The sequence below is a fragment of the Theropithecus gelada genome, chromosome 3 (genome assembly GCF_003255815.1).
Source record: "Theropithecus gelada isolate Dixy chromosome 3, Tgel_1.0, whole genome shotgun sequence".
Taxonomy (NCBI): domain Eukaryota; kingdom Metazoa; phylum Chordata; class Mammalia; order Primates; family Cercopithecidae; genus Theropithecus; species Theropithecus gelada.
In genome coordinates this window covers 163,647,926-163,665,918 of record NC_037670.1, presented here as the reverse complement: position 1 = coordinate 163,665,918, position 17,993 = coordinate 163,647,926, and the positions used below count along the sequence as shown (strand labels likewise).

At 39.8% G+C, this 17,993-nt stretch overlaps 1 protein-coding gene across 5 annotated transcripts in view; it reads right to left on the bottom strand.

The window, feature by feature from the left end:
* The window catches only part of TTC26 (tetratricopeptide repeat domain 26), a 62,417-nt gene extending 46,019 nt beyond the window's left edge, over positions 1–16,398 (bottom strand). For 2 of the 5 annotated variants that reach the window (XM_025379069.1, XM_025379071.1), the window contains exons 1-7: positions 16,288–16,398; positions 15,361–15,498; positions 11,885–11,977; positions 9,778–9,892; positions 6,985–7,034; positions 2,030–2,175; positions 630–801 (exon numbers count right to left, since the gene is read on the bottom strand). In XM_025379069.1, coding sequence (XP_025234854.1) covers positions 630–801; positions 2,030–2,175; positions 6,985–7,034; positions 9,778–9,892; positions 11,885–11,977; positions 15,361–15,498; positions 16,288–16,290 — 717 coding nt within the window. In that variant the 5' untranslated portion in view covers positions 16,291–16,398. The remainder of the gene's footprint in view (positions 1–629; positions 802–2,029; positions 2,176–6,984; positions 7,035–9,777; positions 9,893–11,884; positions 11,978–15,360; positions 15,499–16,287) is intronic. The other 3 variants (XM_025379072.1, XM_025379070.1, XM_025379074.1) reach the window with 3 other exon arrangements.
* Positions 16,399–17,993: the final 1,595 nt, after the last annotated feature.

Here is a 17,993-nt window from a genome sequence, read left to right as displayed (position 1 = left end):
TGGATGTATGTTGGTGACATTCAATCGCAGAGCCACACACATATTTTAGAGGAAGAAGCTGAAGCATTTGTTTTTTGTTTTTTGGTTTTTTTTTGAGACAGAGTCTCACTCTGTCACCTAGGCTGGAGTGCAGTGGCTCAATCTCGGCTTGCTGCAACTTCTGCCCACCTCCCACCCCCCGAGTAGCTGGGATTACAGGCATGCGCCACCACACCCGGCTAATTTTTTGTATTTTTAGTAGAGATGGGGCCATGTTGGCTAGGCTGGTCTCAAACTCCTGGCCTCAAGTGATCTGCCTGCCTCGGCCTCCCAAAGTGCTGAGATTACAGGCATGAGGCACAGTGCCCGGCCAGAAGCATTGGTTTTAAACATAAACATTTGGTTTTAAATGTAAGGCATCTCGATAAAATCATCTACAATTTAATGGACATAACACAGAGAATTCAGAAGTCAACATTCTTTTTAGAGTACCTGATAAACATATAATTATGTTCTTATAGAATCACACTGGCAATGACAAAGGGATATTAATCAAGACTTAAAGATAGCAGAGTTTCATGAATAACTTGGAAAGTATAAAGTAATTCAAATTGGAATGAAGTACATTAAAAACACACTTTCATCAATACCTCAGCTGCTCTGCCGTTGTAAAGGCGAAAATGATTACAGGCTTTAAGATTGAGTGCGATGGTACTATCAGGAATTTGCTGAAGGTAAACAGCCAAAACTTCTTGAGACACATCATAGTAATCCAACTTATAGTAGCAGAGGGCCACGTAAACATTGAGGGCAAGGTATTCCCTATTAGATGAAATAATTAGGGTTAACCATTTAAGTCTACTTCACAGAAATGTCAAATTACAAAGCTCAAATAGACAAGGCAAAGAGGACAGTTCATGAATCCTGCCTTAGGAAGAAAGAGGGTAAGATATAATCAGTATAATTATTTTCTTTTTGCATTGCAATATTTGGGTGTTTCGATATAAGTAGAGTGAAGGATGACAACTACAGAAGAAAGGGAAAGTTCATGCTGTTCATATTGAAAAACTAATATATGTGATAATTGAACATAAACACAAGTACACTCCACACAGAAGACCAACAGACAAGACACGTAGGCTTGATGGCTGGAAATGGAAGCAGGTAGGAGGTAATGCAAAAGAGGATGGAAGGAAGGGGGATGAGATATTTTTGGGAAGGGAGAGAGAGCCCAAGTGTTTAGTGATAACGTTGGAATGTAAATTCTTAAGAATGGTTTGGGGCCGGGCGCGGTGGCTCAAGCCTGTAATCCCAGCACTTTGGGAGGCCGAGATGGGTGGATCACGAGGTCAGGAGATCGAGACCATCCTGGCTAACATGGTGAAACCCCGTCTCCACTAAAAAATACAAAAAAAAAAACTAGCCAGGCGAGGTGGCGGGCACCTGTAGTCCCAGCTACTCGGGAGGCTGAGGCAGGAGAATGGCGTAAACCCAGGAGGCGGAGCTTGCAGTGAGCTGAGATCCGGCCACTGCACTCCAGCCTGGGCGACAGAGCGAGACTCCGTCTCAAAAAAAAAAAAAAAAGAATGGTTTGTATCTAATTTTGTCAGCAAGTTACCTACAATGTAACTATAACACTAAGTCTGATACATCTAGACCATACATTTCAACAGGGGTAATATCAATATCACCCCCAAAGGGGAAAAATTGGTTCTTATCGGAGGATGAAAAAATCATATTCATTTAATATGTAAAGCACAGTTATACATATAGTACATACATGGATATATATTAATATACATATATCAGTATATTAAAATTTCATGGGAGGGCAATTGGGGGAAGAGTCTTTTAGAAGGGTGACAACGCAAAAAAAGGTAGAGAAAGCCTGATTTAGACAATATCTAATTCTTAATCTCACCAAATTATCAACTAAACAGATTTGAACGCATGGTGGTACTAGATCCAGAGGACACTAGATTCTCAAACTAGTTACAGAAGAAACTAAAAAAATGAAAAAAATGTAGAGTAGGCATAAAAGGACACAGACCTGTTATCTAGCAGTATTCGCTTATATATATCAATAGCTTCTTGGTAGTGAGATCGCATATAGTGGATTGAGGCCAAACTGAGTTGATCTTCTGTGACATCCTGAAGATTTTGATGAAAGCTCATCAATTTTTTCTCATCATTAAACTAAAATTGTGAGAGTGGAAAAGACATGTAAAGATTCACATTAGTGTTGCTAGAGAAATCAATATCTAAGTGATAGAGATTTTAACTCTTCTTTAGCCATTGTGTCTCTCTCTTCTTCCTATTTCCCTTAGGTTCCTTGTCTTCTATTTCATTTCCTCTGCAAAGAAAGAATGCAAATAGCCTTGGGAGGCATAGCTTGACAACCACAGTGGAAAGCCCTTAGGTTACAGTTAATATTATTTGACCCCTCCCCTTATCTTTTCTTTATATTTTCTTCCTTTCCTTTTATTTTCTGTCTAGTCTCTTTACTAATACCTGGTAACATTTTTAATCTGTTCTTTCTTTCTTTTTTTTTTTTTTTTTTGAGATGGAGTCTTGCCCTGTCCCCCAGGCTGGAGTACAATGGCACAATCTCGGCTCACTGAAACCTCTGCCTCCTGGGTTCAAGCAATTCTCCAGCCTCAGCCTCCCAAGTCCCTGGGATTACAGGTGCATGCCACCACGCCTGGCTAAGTTTTTGTATCTTTAATACAGATGGGGTTTCACCATGTTGGCCAGGCTAGTCTTGAACTCCTGACCTTGTGATCGACCCGCCTTGGCCTCCCAAAGTGCTGGGATTACAGGCATGAGCCACTGTGCCCAGCCAATCTGTTCTTTCATATCTCATTCTACTTGGTAGACAATAGGGAATCAAAATGTACTTCTCATCATGTAACTTAGTGAATTCAATTTTTAATTTCCTGCTCAACATTTTTTCATCCTTTCTTCAGTTACCATACATTGTTGTTGTTTGAGATTGTCAGAATTCTATTTCAACCTTGTAATGCTTATTTTGTTAGAAGGCTGCTGCAAATATTAGTTGCCTTTTGCTTATATATGGGGCAGAACAGATATATTTTTGACAGTGACCCTTAATATGTAGATTGCTCACTACTGCCTGATACAGAGAATGACTTATTAGCTTAAAAATTTTGTAAAGAATTGTCTTCTGTAGACTATCTAGTTACATGGAAAAATGTTTATGATACACTTTTAAGTGAAAAGCCTGGTTATAAAACAATATATACTATGATCCAAATTTGGCAATATAAATATACATATATATACACACACATAAAAATACAAATTTTTTATAGACTGGAAGAAAAGAGAGTAAAATATTACAGTGTTAGCTTTAAGTGGCAATCTTACAGGAAATCTTGATTTTTGTGTGTATTTTGTTATTTCCTAAAAGTACTATGATAAACATGTATTATTTTTGTAATCAGAAGAAAAACACAGTAAAATATATTTCTTTAAATTCAATCAAAGACTTTCACTACTAAATAATATTAGAGAAGCTTGTAGTATGCAGTGCTCCCACCAAGAACATCTAGAAAATCTTAAAAACTACTGAAAAATCTGTGTAAGAGGGGCCAGGGCAGTGGCTCACGCCTGTAATCCCAGCACTCTGAGAGGCTGAGGCGAGCAGATCACTTGAGCTCAGGTATGTGAGACCAGCCTGGGCAACATGGTGAAACCCTGTCTCTACAAAAATTCGCTGGGCATGGTGGTGCACACTTGTAATCTCAATTACTTGGGAGGCTGAGGCACAAGGATTGCTCGAGCCTGGGAGGCAGAGGTTATAGCAACCTGAGATGGCGCCATTGCACTCCAGCCTGGGTGACTGGGAGTGAAATCCTGTCTCAAAAAAACAACAACAAAAAAATCTGTGTGAAGGGTTCATAGAGCTACCAAGTGAGTGAAGACTTCAGATACCAAGATCCCAAGCAGAACAAAAGTGCAAAGAGTGATTCTGATATTTAGTACCATTTTTCTCTAATGGTACCTACCAATTCTCAATTGGTGGCTGAGTTGCTGAAAACTAAGCAGAGCTTCAAGAAGTCTTATAGGCTTAATGGACAAAAAAAAAATAGAGATTGGGGCCCACCAGGTTATCAGTTGGGACCCCTGGAAAGCTACCCTAGAAACAGAGGTAAAATAGAAATAGACCAGCTTTAAATCGTTGTAATCTCTGACAGGTATCAGTTGATTTGCCCCTTTTCTATGTGCTTGCCAGAAGTAAAAGTAAATTCTAAATCCTCTCTGGAAGAAGACAAAATCATCCAGATACTCAAATTATCTCTATATATTTTAATATACAATAGCCAGCATTAAACACAATATTGCCAAGCAAACCAGGAGATAAGAACATTTGACTGAAAACCAAGAAACAGCTGTCCAGAGATACACTATAGGAATTACTAGACATGGATTTTAAAAATAACTGTTATTAATATGTTTAAGAAATTAAATTAAAAATTAGGAAATTTTAACTGGAAATTAGAAATTTAAAAAGTAATAAAATGTGATTTCTAAAAATAAGACAATAACTGAAATTAAGAATGAAATAGATAAATAGAATAGCTGATTAGACAGCTGAAGAATGATGATTAGTAAAATAAATTTCTGCAGGAAATACATAGAAAATGTGACAAAGTGTTTACATGTGATACAAATTAAAGGTCTACATACCTACATGTTACTGGGAGCCTAAAAGGAAAGAAGAGTATAGAGTAGAAGCAAAATTTGAAGTAATAATGACCAAGGATTTTTTTTAATTAAAAAAAGAAAAAACCTCGAGCAAGCGCTATGAACCTGATGTAGTGTAATACAAAGAAAACCATATCTGGGAATATTATAGGAAAAGTGCCAGTAACAAAAACCAACGTATAAATCTTAAACATGATCAGAAAAAAACATCTTCACAGGAGCAGCAGTAAGACTGATGGCTAACGTCTCAGTAGAGACAAGGTCCTAGGAAGCAATAAAGCAACATCTTCAAAATGCTAAGCAAAAATAATTACCTACCTAGAACTCTACACTGAGAAAAAAATGCTTTAAAAAAGACAGTCAAATAAAAATGTGTTTAGACAAAAACTGAGAGAATTCATCACCACTAAAGGAAATATTAAAGGAAATTCCTCAAATGGAAAATGATTTTAGATAGGAGCACAAACATGCAAGAAGAAATGAAGAGCGATGGAAAGGATAAATATGGCTAAGTATAAATGAATACTCACTGCATAAAACAGTAATAAAACAGTCTTATGGGATTAGAAACATATAGACACTTAAAATATATTTCAAATTTGTACATAAGATGGAGAGTAAATGAGTTTAAATGATCTAAGGTCCTTTAATTTTCTAGAAATTGGTAAAAGTACTAATTAATATCAAACTTTTTAGTATGCAAAAGACACATGGTAACTGCTAAAATAATGTTAAGAATGTATATAACTAGCAAGCCAATTGAGGAGAAATATATAGTTTTAAAAACCAATCCAAAAAAAGACAAGAAAGGAGAGAAAAAGGAACACAGACCACGTGGACCAGCTGGGCAAACAGAGAACTAATAACAGAATGGTAGTTACGAAGCTAACCGTATTTGTAAATACATTAAGTAAATGGATTATATACTGAGGTTTTTTTAAATAAAGATTTTAACTGGATTTTAAAACCCACAAAACTCATTTATATGCTGTTTATAAGAGTCACCTTAAATTTAAGGACATGGAAAGGTAGAAAGTAAAAGAATAGATGAGAGATATAACAGGCAAATGCTACCAAAAGAGCTAGTATAGCTTACAAATATGATAAAGAGAAATCTTTTAGAGATGAGAGCTATTTCATGATAATATATGTTTCAGTCTACTAGTAAGACACTATTGCTAGACAGTCTCTAGCAATTCTAAGTTTGTGTGCACTTAATGACAGTCTGAAAAACATGTAAAGCAAAACTAAAAAGAGAAAGAGACAAAGTGACAATTGTGATGTGGAATTTCTAAATGTACCAAAAATAATTATTTTCATATAATGCCTGTGGATGATTAAACTTTCTGTAAAACAACTTAGCAATATCAATTAAAACTTTTAAAGTTGCTCATACCCAATAGGTATGTCCATTTCTGGGATGTTCAGAATGACATTTTTATAAATTTTTAAAATTATAAATAATCTAAAAGTCAAATAACTAGGAAATGGTGAATAAATAAAGGCACATGTGAAGCATTTGGTGGAATGCTATAAAACAATTTTTTAAATAAATTAAACAATTATTTAAAATTAAAAATTTGAAAAAATATTATTTAAAAAATTATTTTATCATTATCAAAATCATTACCATACAGCAATTCTGAAAAGTGTATATTTATTTCTAGGAGTCAGGACAAGGTGACTCTGAGTCTGTTTCCTAAGAGATAATAGGATAGTTGACACAAATTAAACTTCTTTTTTTTTCTGAGACAGAGTCTCGCTCTGTTGCCCAGGCTGGAGTGCAGTGACACGATCTAGGCTCACTGCAACCCCTGCCTCCTGGGTTCAGCTGATTCTCCTGCCTCAGACTCCTCAGTAGCTGGTATTAAAGGAGTGCACCACCAAGCCCGACTAATTTTTTTTGTATTTTTAGTAGACTCACGGTTTCACCATGTTGGCCAAGCTGGTCTCAAACTCCTGACTTCAGGTGATCCACCCACTTCAGCCTCCCAAAGTGCTGGGATTACAGGCGTGAGCGACCATGCCCAGTCTAAACTTCTTATATGACTGTTGCTTAAGGAGAAATAAAACCTAACATCTCTGAATAAATTCAGAGGGTAAAGAACATTGATAGAGGAGAATATCCTATACAATTAACAGTTATATTCCACTTGTTCTAGAAAACTATTAACAAGAATTTCTAATTAATTATCTCTCACTAGTGTTAGTAACAAGAAGGAAGAAAAATAAAAATATTTTTAAAACAAAAAAAATGTGAAATGAGAACATAAATACCTTGTGAGCCAAGTGGAAGAGGAGGCGGTTTTGGAGTCGGCTTTTTGAAGCTGAAAAAAAAATCCAAGCTGCTTATTAAAGAATTCAATAGTCTAGCAGTCCCTTGTAGGAATGAAATGAGACTCGGATGAATCTTCCCAAATCCTTATTTATCTGATCCTAACTTGTCTCTGCTAGAATACATACTGTTGGCCGGGCACGGTGGCTCACGCCTGTAATCCCAGAACTGTGGGAGGCCGAGGCGGGCGGATCATGAGGCCAGGAAATCAAGACCATCCTGGCTAACACGGTGAAACCCCATCTCTACTAAAAAATACAAAAAACTAGCCAGGCGTGGTGCGGGGCGCCTGTAGTCCCAGCTGCTCCGGAGGCTGAGGCAGAAGAATGGCGTGAACCCAGGAGGCGGAGCTTGCAGTGAGCCGAGATCACGCCACTGCACTCCAGCCTGGGCAACAGAGTGAGACTCCATCTCAAAAAAAAAAAAAAAAAAAGAATACATATTGTTTGAGTCTGGTCTCCACCTACAGTAGCAGAAATAGCATCAAGAACTAGAAGAGAAATGTGCTAAGATTCTGCTCTTCTCCACTGGTTGTTCTACCTGATCCTATTACAGTGATCCACAACACAACACTCCACATGCATGGTTATAGTAACAGCCCACCTCTGTGTTCATATACCAAACCAAACAGTGGTAATAGACCCCCATGGTCATCTCAATGTGTGCATGAATCCACTCTCATTCACCTCGTAGTCCCAGTATTCTTTGTTATTTCCTTCTGATATCTCCTTTTCCACAATTATACTGCCATATTTTCCTAAATACTAGCCCAGTCTCTATTCCACAGATTTTCTAGCATAATTATGTGCCATACTGAAACAGGCAGTCAAGCAAAAATGTTAACGGCTTTTAAGTTCCAAATCTCCTTTGCACTCTTGGAAAACTTTCTGATTCTGGATACCCGATTCTATCTCTTTTACAGAAAAAGTCATACTTCAATGTATAAGAAAGAAAAAAAGAAAAAATTATATGGAAAGAGAGAGCTACCATGATCACCTTATATGTGTCTAACACTGTTCTTAGCACAGATAAAGCCTAGAAATATGAGATTAAGTAAGTAACATAAAGGACCTAATAACTAAATTAGGAAAAACTACATTGGTACATATGAAATAATTTGGGTACAAATCAAGAAAGGCTTTGCTGGGCGTGGTGGCGGGCATTGTCTGCAGTCTCAGCTACTCAGGAGGCTGGAGCTGGAGGATGGCTTGAACCCAGGAGTTTGAAGCTATAGCATGCTATGTGCACACCTATGAATAGCCACTGTACTCCAGCTTGGGCAACATAGTGAGACCATGTCTTTAAAAAAAAAAAAAAGGGAGGGCGAAGGATAGCATTAGGAGATATACCTAATATAAATGACGAGTTAATGGGTGTAGCAAACCAACATGGCACATGTATACATATGTAACAAACCTGCACATTCTGCACATGTACCCTAGAACTTAAAGTATTTAAAAAAAAAAAAAGTCTTCAAGTTCCATGTCTGCCATGAATTTGGGCTAAAATTCTTTGTATGTATAAATTAATTCTACCTCGAATACATTCTTCCCTATCAAACATTACAGTGCCCACTTTCTCTGCATTTCCTTGAACTTAATTTGGTTCATCCTTTAATTAACTTTTTTTTTTTTTTTGAGATGGAGTTTCACTCTTGTTGCCCAGGCTGAAGTACAATGGCTCGATCTTGGCTCACTGCAACCTCCGCCTCCTGGGTTCAAGCGATTCTCCTGCCTCAGCCTCCCGAGTAGTTGGGATTACAGGCATGCGTCACCACACCTGGTTAATTTTGTATTTTTAGTAGAGATAGGGTTTCTCCACGTTGGTCAGGCTGGTCTCGAATTCCCGACCTCAGGTGATCTGCCCACCTTGGCCTCCCAAAGTGCTGGGATTACCGGCGTAAGCCACTGCGCCCAGCCATCTTTAACTTTTTCTACCATGTTTCCCTTTTATTCTTATTTTCAAATTTGAGTACAATTGTCCTGAGATGAATATCGTATGTAAGAAAGCAGAAGGGATGATTTCTGGATTCTTCAAACTGAAATTTCTGGGTTTCTCACTTAGAAACAGGAAAAGCAGGGCCGGGCGCGGTGGCTCAAGCCTGTAATCCCAGCACTTTGGGAGACCGAGACAGGTGGATCACAAGGTCAGGAGATCGAGACCATCCTGGCTAACATGGTGAAACCCCGTCTCTACTAAAAAATACAAAGAAACTAGCCGGGCGAGGTGGCGGGCGCCTGTAGTTCCAACTACTCAGGAGGCTGAGGCAGGAGAATGGCGTGAACCCGGGAGGCGGAGCTTGCAGTGAGCTGAGATCCGGCCACTGCATTCCAGCCTGGGCGACAGAGCGAGACTCCATCTCAAAAAAAAAAAAAAAGAAAGAAAGAAACAGGAAAAGCAGCCATAAAGTTCACAGCCATAAGAGCCTGAACAAAACTATACCTAACTACCACTAACAGCATGCCCATCCTCCCGTGATAGGGCCTAAGAAAGACACCTGGCCCTTTTTCTTCTTTTGTCCTTCTGCTTTTTGGCTGTAGCCTGGTGGGGTGTAGCACTAACTCTCTTTAAACATCGTTACTCAAATCCAATATTCTTTGAGGACTAAAGCTATTTTTTTAGCTTTCTAATATCAATTTTTTTTCTCAAGAGAAAAAGGAATACATTAAGTTTTAAAATCTTCAAAACGACTCTTCACTATGAATGAAGAATATCAGATATAAGAGCCCCTTTACCTTTAAATCCAGCTGCTTCAGCTTGTTTATACATCCCAAGAAAGAAGTAGGTGCAAGCTAGGTTCACCCAGACTTCAGAATTACAATTTTCCTCTTTTGTAGCATTTTCATATTCCTGAAATACATAGTAAGCAGTGATCTCGTTTTGGCAGCAAAGCAATTGATGGGCCATTCTTCCATAATGGAATAGGATTTCATACTGAGATTAAGTAACTTCACATTTGGGGAATCCTACATGCTCTGCAATTATTCTATACCTGAAAAGGTTAAATGCTGAAGCTAAAGCTCAATCCTACATCTGCAGGGCTGTTGTCCATATAATCTTATACTTGTGGGTTTTGTCCCCCAATTAATACTGATAGGGACTAACAAACAATAGAAACAAAAAGCAACTGAAACATTTTATTTCTGCCAACTAAAAAAGACATACAAGATACCCTTTAAGAAATTCACACGTTCAGTTAACTTAAAATCTGATGGCTTTAATACACGACAAGTTTCATTTCATTCTAATTGCTTTCTGGCTTTTTTGGCATCGAGGGAGGCTTCATATTTTTAAAATGTTTTGTTTTTCCTTCTAAGAATACTTTCTGAGACTCACTTTGTCAACGACATTTCCATATACTCTTACTTTTTATCAGTCTTTCCCAGGTGCCTTTATTTCATTTTCTTACTACATGTGGGTTGTTCTTTCTATCCTCCTATGCCTTTTACAAATACTGCCAGCCTCTATTCTGTCCTTTTCACATCTTCCCTTTCCCTTCACCAACTTTGTTCCTTTGTTCTTCATTTCGCCTCCTCATTACCTGTCCTCGAATATTTTCATTTTAGTTACGGGGGTTCTTCAAATTTGCTTAGATTACATCTTGAGAATGAGAATATGCAGGAAATGTGGCTGGGAGTGGTGGCTCACGCCTGTAATCCCAGCACTTTGGGAGACCGAGGCAGGCAGATCACGAGGTTAGGAGATCGAGACCATCCTGGCCAACATGGTGAAACCCCATCTCTACTAAAACTCACAAAAAAATTAGCCAGGCGTGGTGGCGCACACCTGTAGTCCCAGCTTCCCCGGGGCGGGGGGTGGCGGTGGTAGTATGAAGCAGGGGAATCGCTTGAACCCAGGAGGCAGAGCTTGCAGTGAGCCGAGATCGTGCCACTGCACTCCAGCCTGGGCGACAGAGCAAGACTCCGTCTCAAAAAAAAAAAAAAAAAAGTAAGTAAATCCATAATCCCACTGAATAACTATTATAGATGGGTAGGTAGATGGGTAGGATTTACAATGACCAAGAAAAACAATTTCCCCAAAACAATTCTACTTGTAAAAATATAAACATAATCATTCCTATGTCTAAAAATAACCAAGCAAAGGAAAAGCGAAATTCTCTTGAGAGAAGACTCATGAAAGTTTTTATCATAATGGCTTAATTTTCCTGTTCTGAAGATTTACTTAATAAATGCTAATACCAATATGTTGTACAATCTCATTAGTATGCATGTAAAAGTACAAAGTACACAAGATACATGTACATATACAGTAGCCCTCCTTTACCCACAGGGGATATGTTTAAAGATCCCTAGTAGATGCCTGAAATCTTGGATAGTACTGAATCCTATATATACTATGTTTTTTTCCTATACATACACACCTATGATAAAGTTTAATTTATAAGTTAGGCACAATAAGAGATTAACACCAATAATGGATAATAGAACTATAACAATATATGGTAATAAAAGTTATGAGGATGTGGTCTCTTTTGCTCTCTCTCTCTCTCTCTGAAAATATCTTATTATACTGTTCTCATCTATTTTTAGACTGAGATTGACCTCGGGTAACTCAGATTGACCTCGGGAAGCAAAACCATAGACAAGGGGAAACTACTGTAATAGAACATATTAACATATAGATGATTACTGAAGCCATAAATTTTTAAACAGTCAGTGGTTGCCTTCATTAACAAGTATAATTGAGGAATGCAAATAGGTAACTTCTTTTTGTTTCCTTCTGCATTGTTTGAATTTTACCATGAACATGTATTATTATAATATAAAGTTTAATAACATTTTAAACACAGTTCTGTTTGGAAAAAAATTTTTTTACACTAACCTCCAGAGCTCTCTTGTAGTCACCCAGGTGAAAGGCACAATATCCAATCCACAAATTAGTATCCTCTTCTTCTTCTCCAACATGACGTTTGAACTTCAGGTTAAAAATGTATTTAAAAAGCATGAAAATTTGAATAGTAAACTCTCTGTTTAAAAAAAAATGCTATGTTGGGTTACTAACGAACAACAGGCAATCTAAGTATTAGAAGCATGACAATATGAGGTTTAATTAAACCTATGCCTACAGGACAAGTATCTTCTAATTGTCACAGAAATTTATATTTTCAAATATTTCACATTTGGCTTTCTGTATTAACTGATATTATACTCCAGAAAGCATTTGAGTTGCCTAACAATTCTGGGCGATATATAAGGAAGAGAATTATGTAAAATATTTAGAGCCAAATAACTGAAGGTTAGAGAGGCTGAACCATGAACTCAAGGCCACATGGCCAGTATGTGTGCTGTCAGGGACTTAAAGAAATGCCTGACTCCAAAGCTCATGTTGTCACCCTCTGTGCTCTACTGCATTTAACCTCCCGCTTCAGTCCTATTGCATTAGCACACACATATATTTACTAATAGGTTGTAACCTTTCACTGAGGACTAGCCATTAAATCTTTCTATTACCCTTGAGCAGGCTAGCTTACCAGGTCTACAAGAGTTAAGGATGTTCAGAAGACATGGCCTCACTTATGTCCATTGTGAACAAATATTTATGAATTCCTCAGCCAACAAAAGAAAAGCCTTATTTTGGAGGAAAGGACTGAGATCTTGACAGAGAATTCTGAATTTCCACAGTAAGATAAGATTTTTTTTTCACTCTACAGGGTGATAAATCAAATAGTGAGCCAACACATATTTACAGAGCATCACTATAGAACTTAAGGAGCCTCAGTCATTACAAGATGAAGACATCCCTTTGATACTTTCTTGTCTGGACTAAGAATTTACTCCTGTAGCTAACTCTACAACATTAGAAATCCTCCTCATACCAAATGCTATGAATTTGAGTATAGTGCCTTAATTCTGGAGATATTCTCATGTGAGGTCTCCCTGAATTCCCTGGAGCTACAGGAAAGCGCATGAGACTTCCTCACCCTAAACCATAGCAGTTTCCATTCCCATGCAGCATGTTACTCCAACTAACTACCTAAGAATGTAAGCAAAGAGCAGAGCCTCCCTGCCAACTTAAAGGCAGTCTGGCCCTGTAGTCCCAGCATTTTGGGAGGCCAGAAGCAGGAGCATCCCTTGAGCCCAGGAGTTCAAGACCAGCCTAGGCAACATGGTGAGACCCCCATCTCTACACACACACACAAATAGCCAATCAAATGAAAATTAGCCAGGCATCGTGGCACATGCCTGTAGTCTCAGCTACTTGGGAGGCTGAGGTGGAAGACTCGTGTGAGCCCTGGGAGGTTGAGGCTCCAGTGAGCCACCATCACGCCACTGCATTCCAGCCTGGGCGACAGAATGAGACCCTGTCTCAAAAATAAAATAAAATAAAGGTAACCTGGTGTTATACAATAAGGAAAATATGGTCACTGTCTTAGAGAAAAAAGAGGGAAACAGACTGACGGAAATAGATATATAGCACTCAGTCCACTGATTCACAGAACTAGAAGGTTCCTCCATGCCAACTCCCCCAATGCAAAGATGAGAAGGCTGATGCCTAAAAAGCTAAACAATATGTTCAATATCAGAGCACTTAGTAAGAAGGTGAACTAGGCCAGGCGCAGTGGCTCACGCCTGTAATCCCAGCACTTTGGGAGGCTGAGGCAGGTGGATCACCTGAGCCCAGGAGTTTGAGACAAGCCTGGCCAACATGGTGAAACACTATCTCTACTAAAAATACAAAAGATTAGCTGGGTGTGGTGGCAGGCGTCTGTAATCCCAGCTACTCAGGAGGCTGAGGCAGGAGAATTGCTTGAACCAGGGAGGTGCAGGGTGCAGTGAGCTGAGATTGCGCCATTGCACTCTAGTCTGGGTGACAAGAGTGAAAGTCCATCTCAAAAAAAGAAAAAAGAGAAAAAACAAGAAAGTGAACTATACATGGAAGATGGAGAAATACATGTAAACCTAATTATAACAATTATTAACAGTAGATTCAGAGTAATATGGATGGAGTAGCATTTTAAGAGAAATGACTGTGGCACAACACAACCAGACCATGCTGTCAGAACTCTTCATTCTTTGGTGCAACGCTTCACTCTCCTGTAACATGTGCTTCCCACAAAGCAGTTTTTCAAAGCGCAGTCTCCTGGGACCATCTCCATCAGGCACTTAGACTACTCACCTGAAAATGCAGATTCCTGAGCACCACTGCAGACCTACAGCAGGAGCCCAGGAATCAATATCTTATTAAGTACCCTAGGTAATTCCAATGTATATTAAAAGGTGAGAACTACTGCCATGGAGATTTGAAATATTTTCTGGGGCTATAATATTTTCAACCATAAGCATGTTAGAATTATTTAAATTTGATCAAAATTTCAGAACACATAATAGGAAAAAAATCATACATTGGTCAAGGGTTGGGATAAGCAATGTGTGAAATGACATTGTATTAAATGTCCCTTCACATTTTTAGATTGTAATCACCATTAGTGAACTAGACATACTCAAAAGTGGCCCTCAAGAAATTAGGTTTTTCTTTGTTTGTTTGTTTGTTTGTTTGTTGAGATAGAGTCTTGCCTTGTACTCAGGCTGGAGTGCAGTGCAATGATCTTGGCTCACTGCAACCTCCACCTTCCAGGTTCAAGCAATTCTCCAGCCTCAGCCTCCCGAGAAGCTGGGACGACAGGTGTGTGCCACCATGCCCAGTTAATTTTTGTGTTTTTTTTTTTTTTTTTTTTTGAGACGGAGTCTCGCTCTGCCGCCCAGGCTGGAGTGCAGTGGCCGGATCTCAGCTCACTGCAAGCTCCGCCTCCCGGGTTCACGCCATTCTCCTGCCTCAGCCTCCCGAGTAGTTGGGACTACAGGCGCCCACCACCGCGCCCGGCTAGTTTTTTGTATTTTTTAGTAGAGACGGGGTTTCACCGTGTTAGCCAGGATGGTCTCGATCTCCTGACCTCGTGATCCACCTGTCTCGGCCTCCCAAAGTGCTGGGATTACAGGCTTGAGCCACCGCGCCCGGCCCCAATTTTTGTATTTTTAAGAGACGGGGTTTCATCATGTTGGCCACGATGGTCTTGATCTCTTGACCTCATGATCCGCCCGCTGGCCTCCCGAAGTGCTGGGATTACAGGTGTGAGCCATTGCGCCCAGCCAAATTTAGTTTTTTAGTTCATTTTTTATCAGGTTTATAGTTAACTTAGAATCCGGAATCTGTGCCTGACTAGATTTACAGGGGATTTGTACAGGAAGCCCCAGAATGCACGCACCTATTACAACAGCAGAGCAACCAGCATTCTCACCTAATCATTCATCTACAGTCTGGTATTCACATGCTAAGAAGCAACGTTCTTTGGGCATTACCTCCAATAGGGTAATAGCTCCAGTGAAATCTCTTTTTGAAAGTAGCTCCTCTAGTTTTGGAATCTTCCTACCTTTCTTCTTTTTTTTGTCAGTGGGCTGTACGCCTCTGCCTACAGCAGGTTTGGCCCTTGAAAGCATCTGTAAAAGAAACAAAGACAGCTGTATGGTCCAATTCTGATTATCAGATTTAAACTGAGAGTGGCAGCTCTGTAGTTTAAAAGTCAAGGCCGGGCACAGTGGCTCACGCCTGTAATCCCAGTACTTTGGGAGGCCAAAGCGGGCGGATCATGAGGTCAGGAGTTCGAGACCAGCCTGGTCAACATGGTGACACCGCGTCTCTACTAAAAATACAAAAATTAGCCGGGCATGGTGACAGGTGCCTGTAGTCCCAGCTGCTCGGGAGGCTGAGGCAGAAGAACGCTTGAACCTGAAGGCGGAGTTTGCTGTGAGCTGAGATCACGCCACTGCACTCCAGCCTGGGCGACAGAGCGAGACTCCGTCTCAAAAAAAAAAAAGTTATAAGTCAAATCCTTAACAACGAACCCCAGGGAAGCCTATTCAAACTTGCTTTGTAACAGGTATTCTAGTAGAAGAGCCATCACCCAATACTTAGGAAGGACCAAACAGCTACTCCCAACTTTATCTTCACTGGCTAGAGATGCTTTCGCACAGCTTCTGTCATCTCAGCTTTCCCTTCCTCTGCTTCCCATCCCACGAGTGGTTTAGATGTGGGTAAATGGAGAAGCAGGAGGGAAGAAAGCATCGAGGTACTTACAGTTGCATCCCTGTCCCCGTGGGAACACAGGGAGAGCTGGGGATTACCCCCTGCGGACACACCTAGACTTTACACAGAAGTGTGCTGGGAACCTCGAATCGCCAGCCTCAGGACCTACTCAAAGTAATCCCTCACTATTCAGAGCCACTAACCATCTTGACGTCGGTCTTGTGAGTCCCCTCCAGACAGCAAAGGCCGGGCCTCAGCGTTTCGCCGCATCCACACAGGACGCTCTGTCTCCACGGCAACCCCGCCGGGAGGCTGGTACGTCAGGGAGAAAAGCTCGTTGGAGAACCAGCGCCCGCGGCTTCTTGGTTCCGTGCAGCTTCTGCCGCGGAAGAGCAGCGGTTCCTCTTGGGAGGAGAGCGTCGTTCTCTGTGCTGAGAGCGAAAGTTTGGTTGTGTCTCTATTTATGAGTTTACTTTAGGAAAAGGCGAATTGGAATGGCATTGTTTTTCAAATGCAAGTTTTCTGGGAAGGAAATTTTCAGGGACCACTTCCGTTTTGGGCCGCGTTGGACTCCATAGCAACCCTTGGCTGCGTGCACCGCAGATTCTTGGTCTCTGGCTGGTGCGGGAAGCTTAGAAAATTTCTGCTGAAGGAGTTGTAGTTCTGTGATTTGGAGGCAGGAGTGCATCAAAATACAGTTTCCTATTTCCACAGATACATCTACACACAATAGAGAACTGTAATAAATATTTGTCGATTGGATGACTTAATTTATCTATCTTACTCCGGAACCCAGTTAATGCAGGGGCAACCATAGTCTTTAAATTCACGAAATCGTGAAATGTTAGAGTTGGAAGAGACCTTACAGGACCTCTGGTCAACCCCTCAGAATTAACAGACTGAAGAACTAACATCTTGTTAGTTAACTAATGTCAGCCTAAAAAGCTCAGGGATCCAATTGAAAGAGTTTATTCAAGTGCAAAGTGTGAGGGCGGCTATCCCGGGAACCACAGACAGCAAAGAATGGTGATCAGTGCTCCCTGATGTAGGGAACGGTGAGGGTCGTTTATATCGCCAAAAACAGGGGTGCTGTACATAATTACAGCATTTTCTAGATGAGGCTAACGTACACAGAAGATTCAATTCACTACTATTGATTATACTCTAAGGGGATGTTTAATATTCTATTGTAAAGAGGTAACAATCACAAGGGTCTCTATCTCCAACGTCATTTAGTCTGAATAAAGAATAAAAAATCTGGTTAATATATAACATCAACACAAAGATCAGGAAGCAACAGTCATGCACCAGAGAAGAAAAACAGCCATGTTCTGTGATTTAGTTTACAGGGCTTAATTTTTCCCCTTGGCATAATATGTTTGGAAGGTGCTGAAATTTTCTTTTCACATTTTCCCTTTTCTTCAAAAGCTTTCGGAGAAAGCATTATAGAAGAATTATATTCTCAGGCCGTGTATTTGATCAAACCTCATGTCACTAGGAAGGCTCCTTCCTGGCAGTCACATCCCAAGGAGGAGGGGAAATTGGAAAGGACCAAGTCCGAATTATAAAGCAACAAGAGAAAGTAGTTCTGGAACCTGATTCAGGCTACATGGCTGCCTCTTCAAACAAACAATTATCTGAGTAGTCTTTGTTCTAATTTTCTCAGCTGTGTGTTGACCCAATTGCAGTTAAATACCATAACAGCTCTGTAGACAAAGGCAAGACAAAACACAAACTATGATAATTCCTAAAATACATAACAGCTTTTGCCACCAAGGTCCCCAAGATCCAAATCAACTACTTAACCGGTAGCTTAGAGAGGGTTTTGGATCCGAAAGGTTAATTATTAGAGTTTTTCAAATCAGTCATTACTTTGGTAACATTATTTGATTCATCTGGGATATAAACA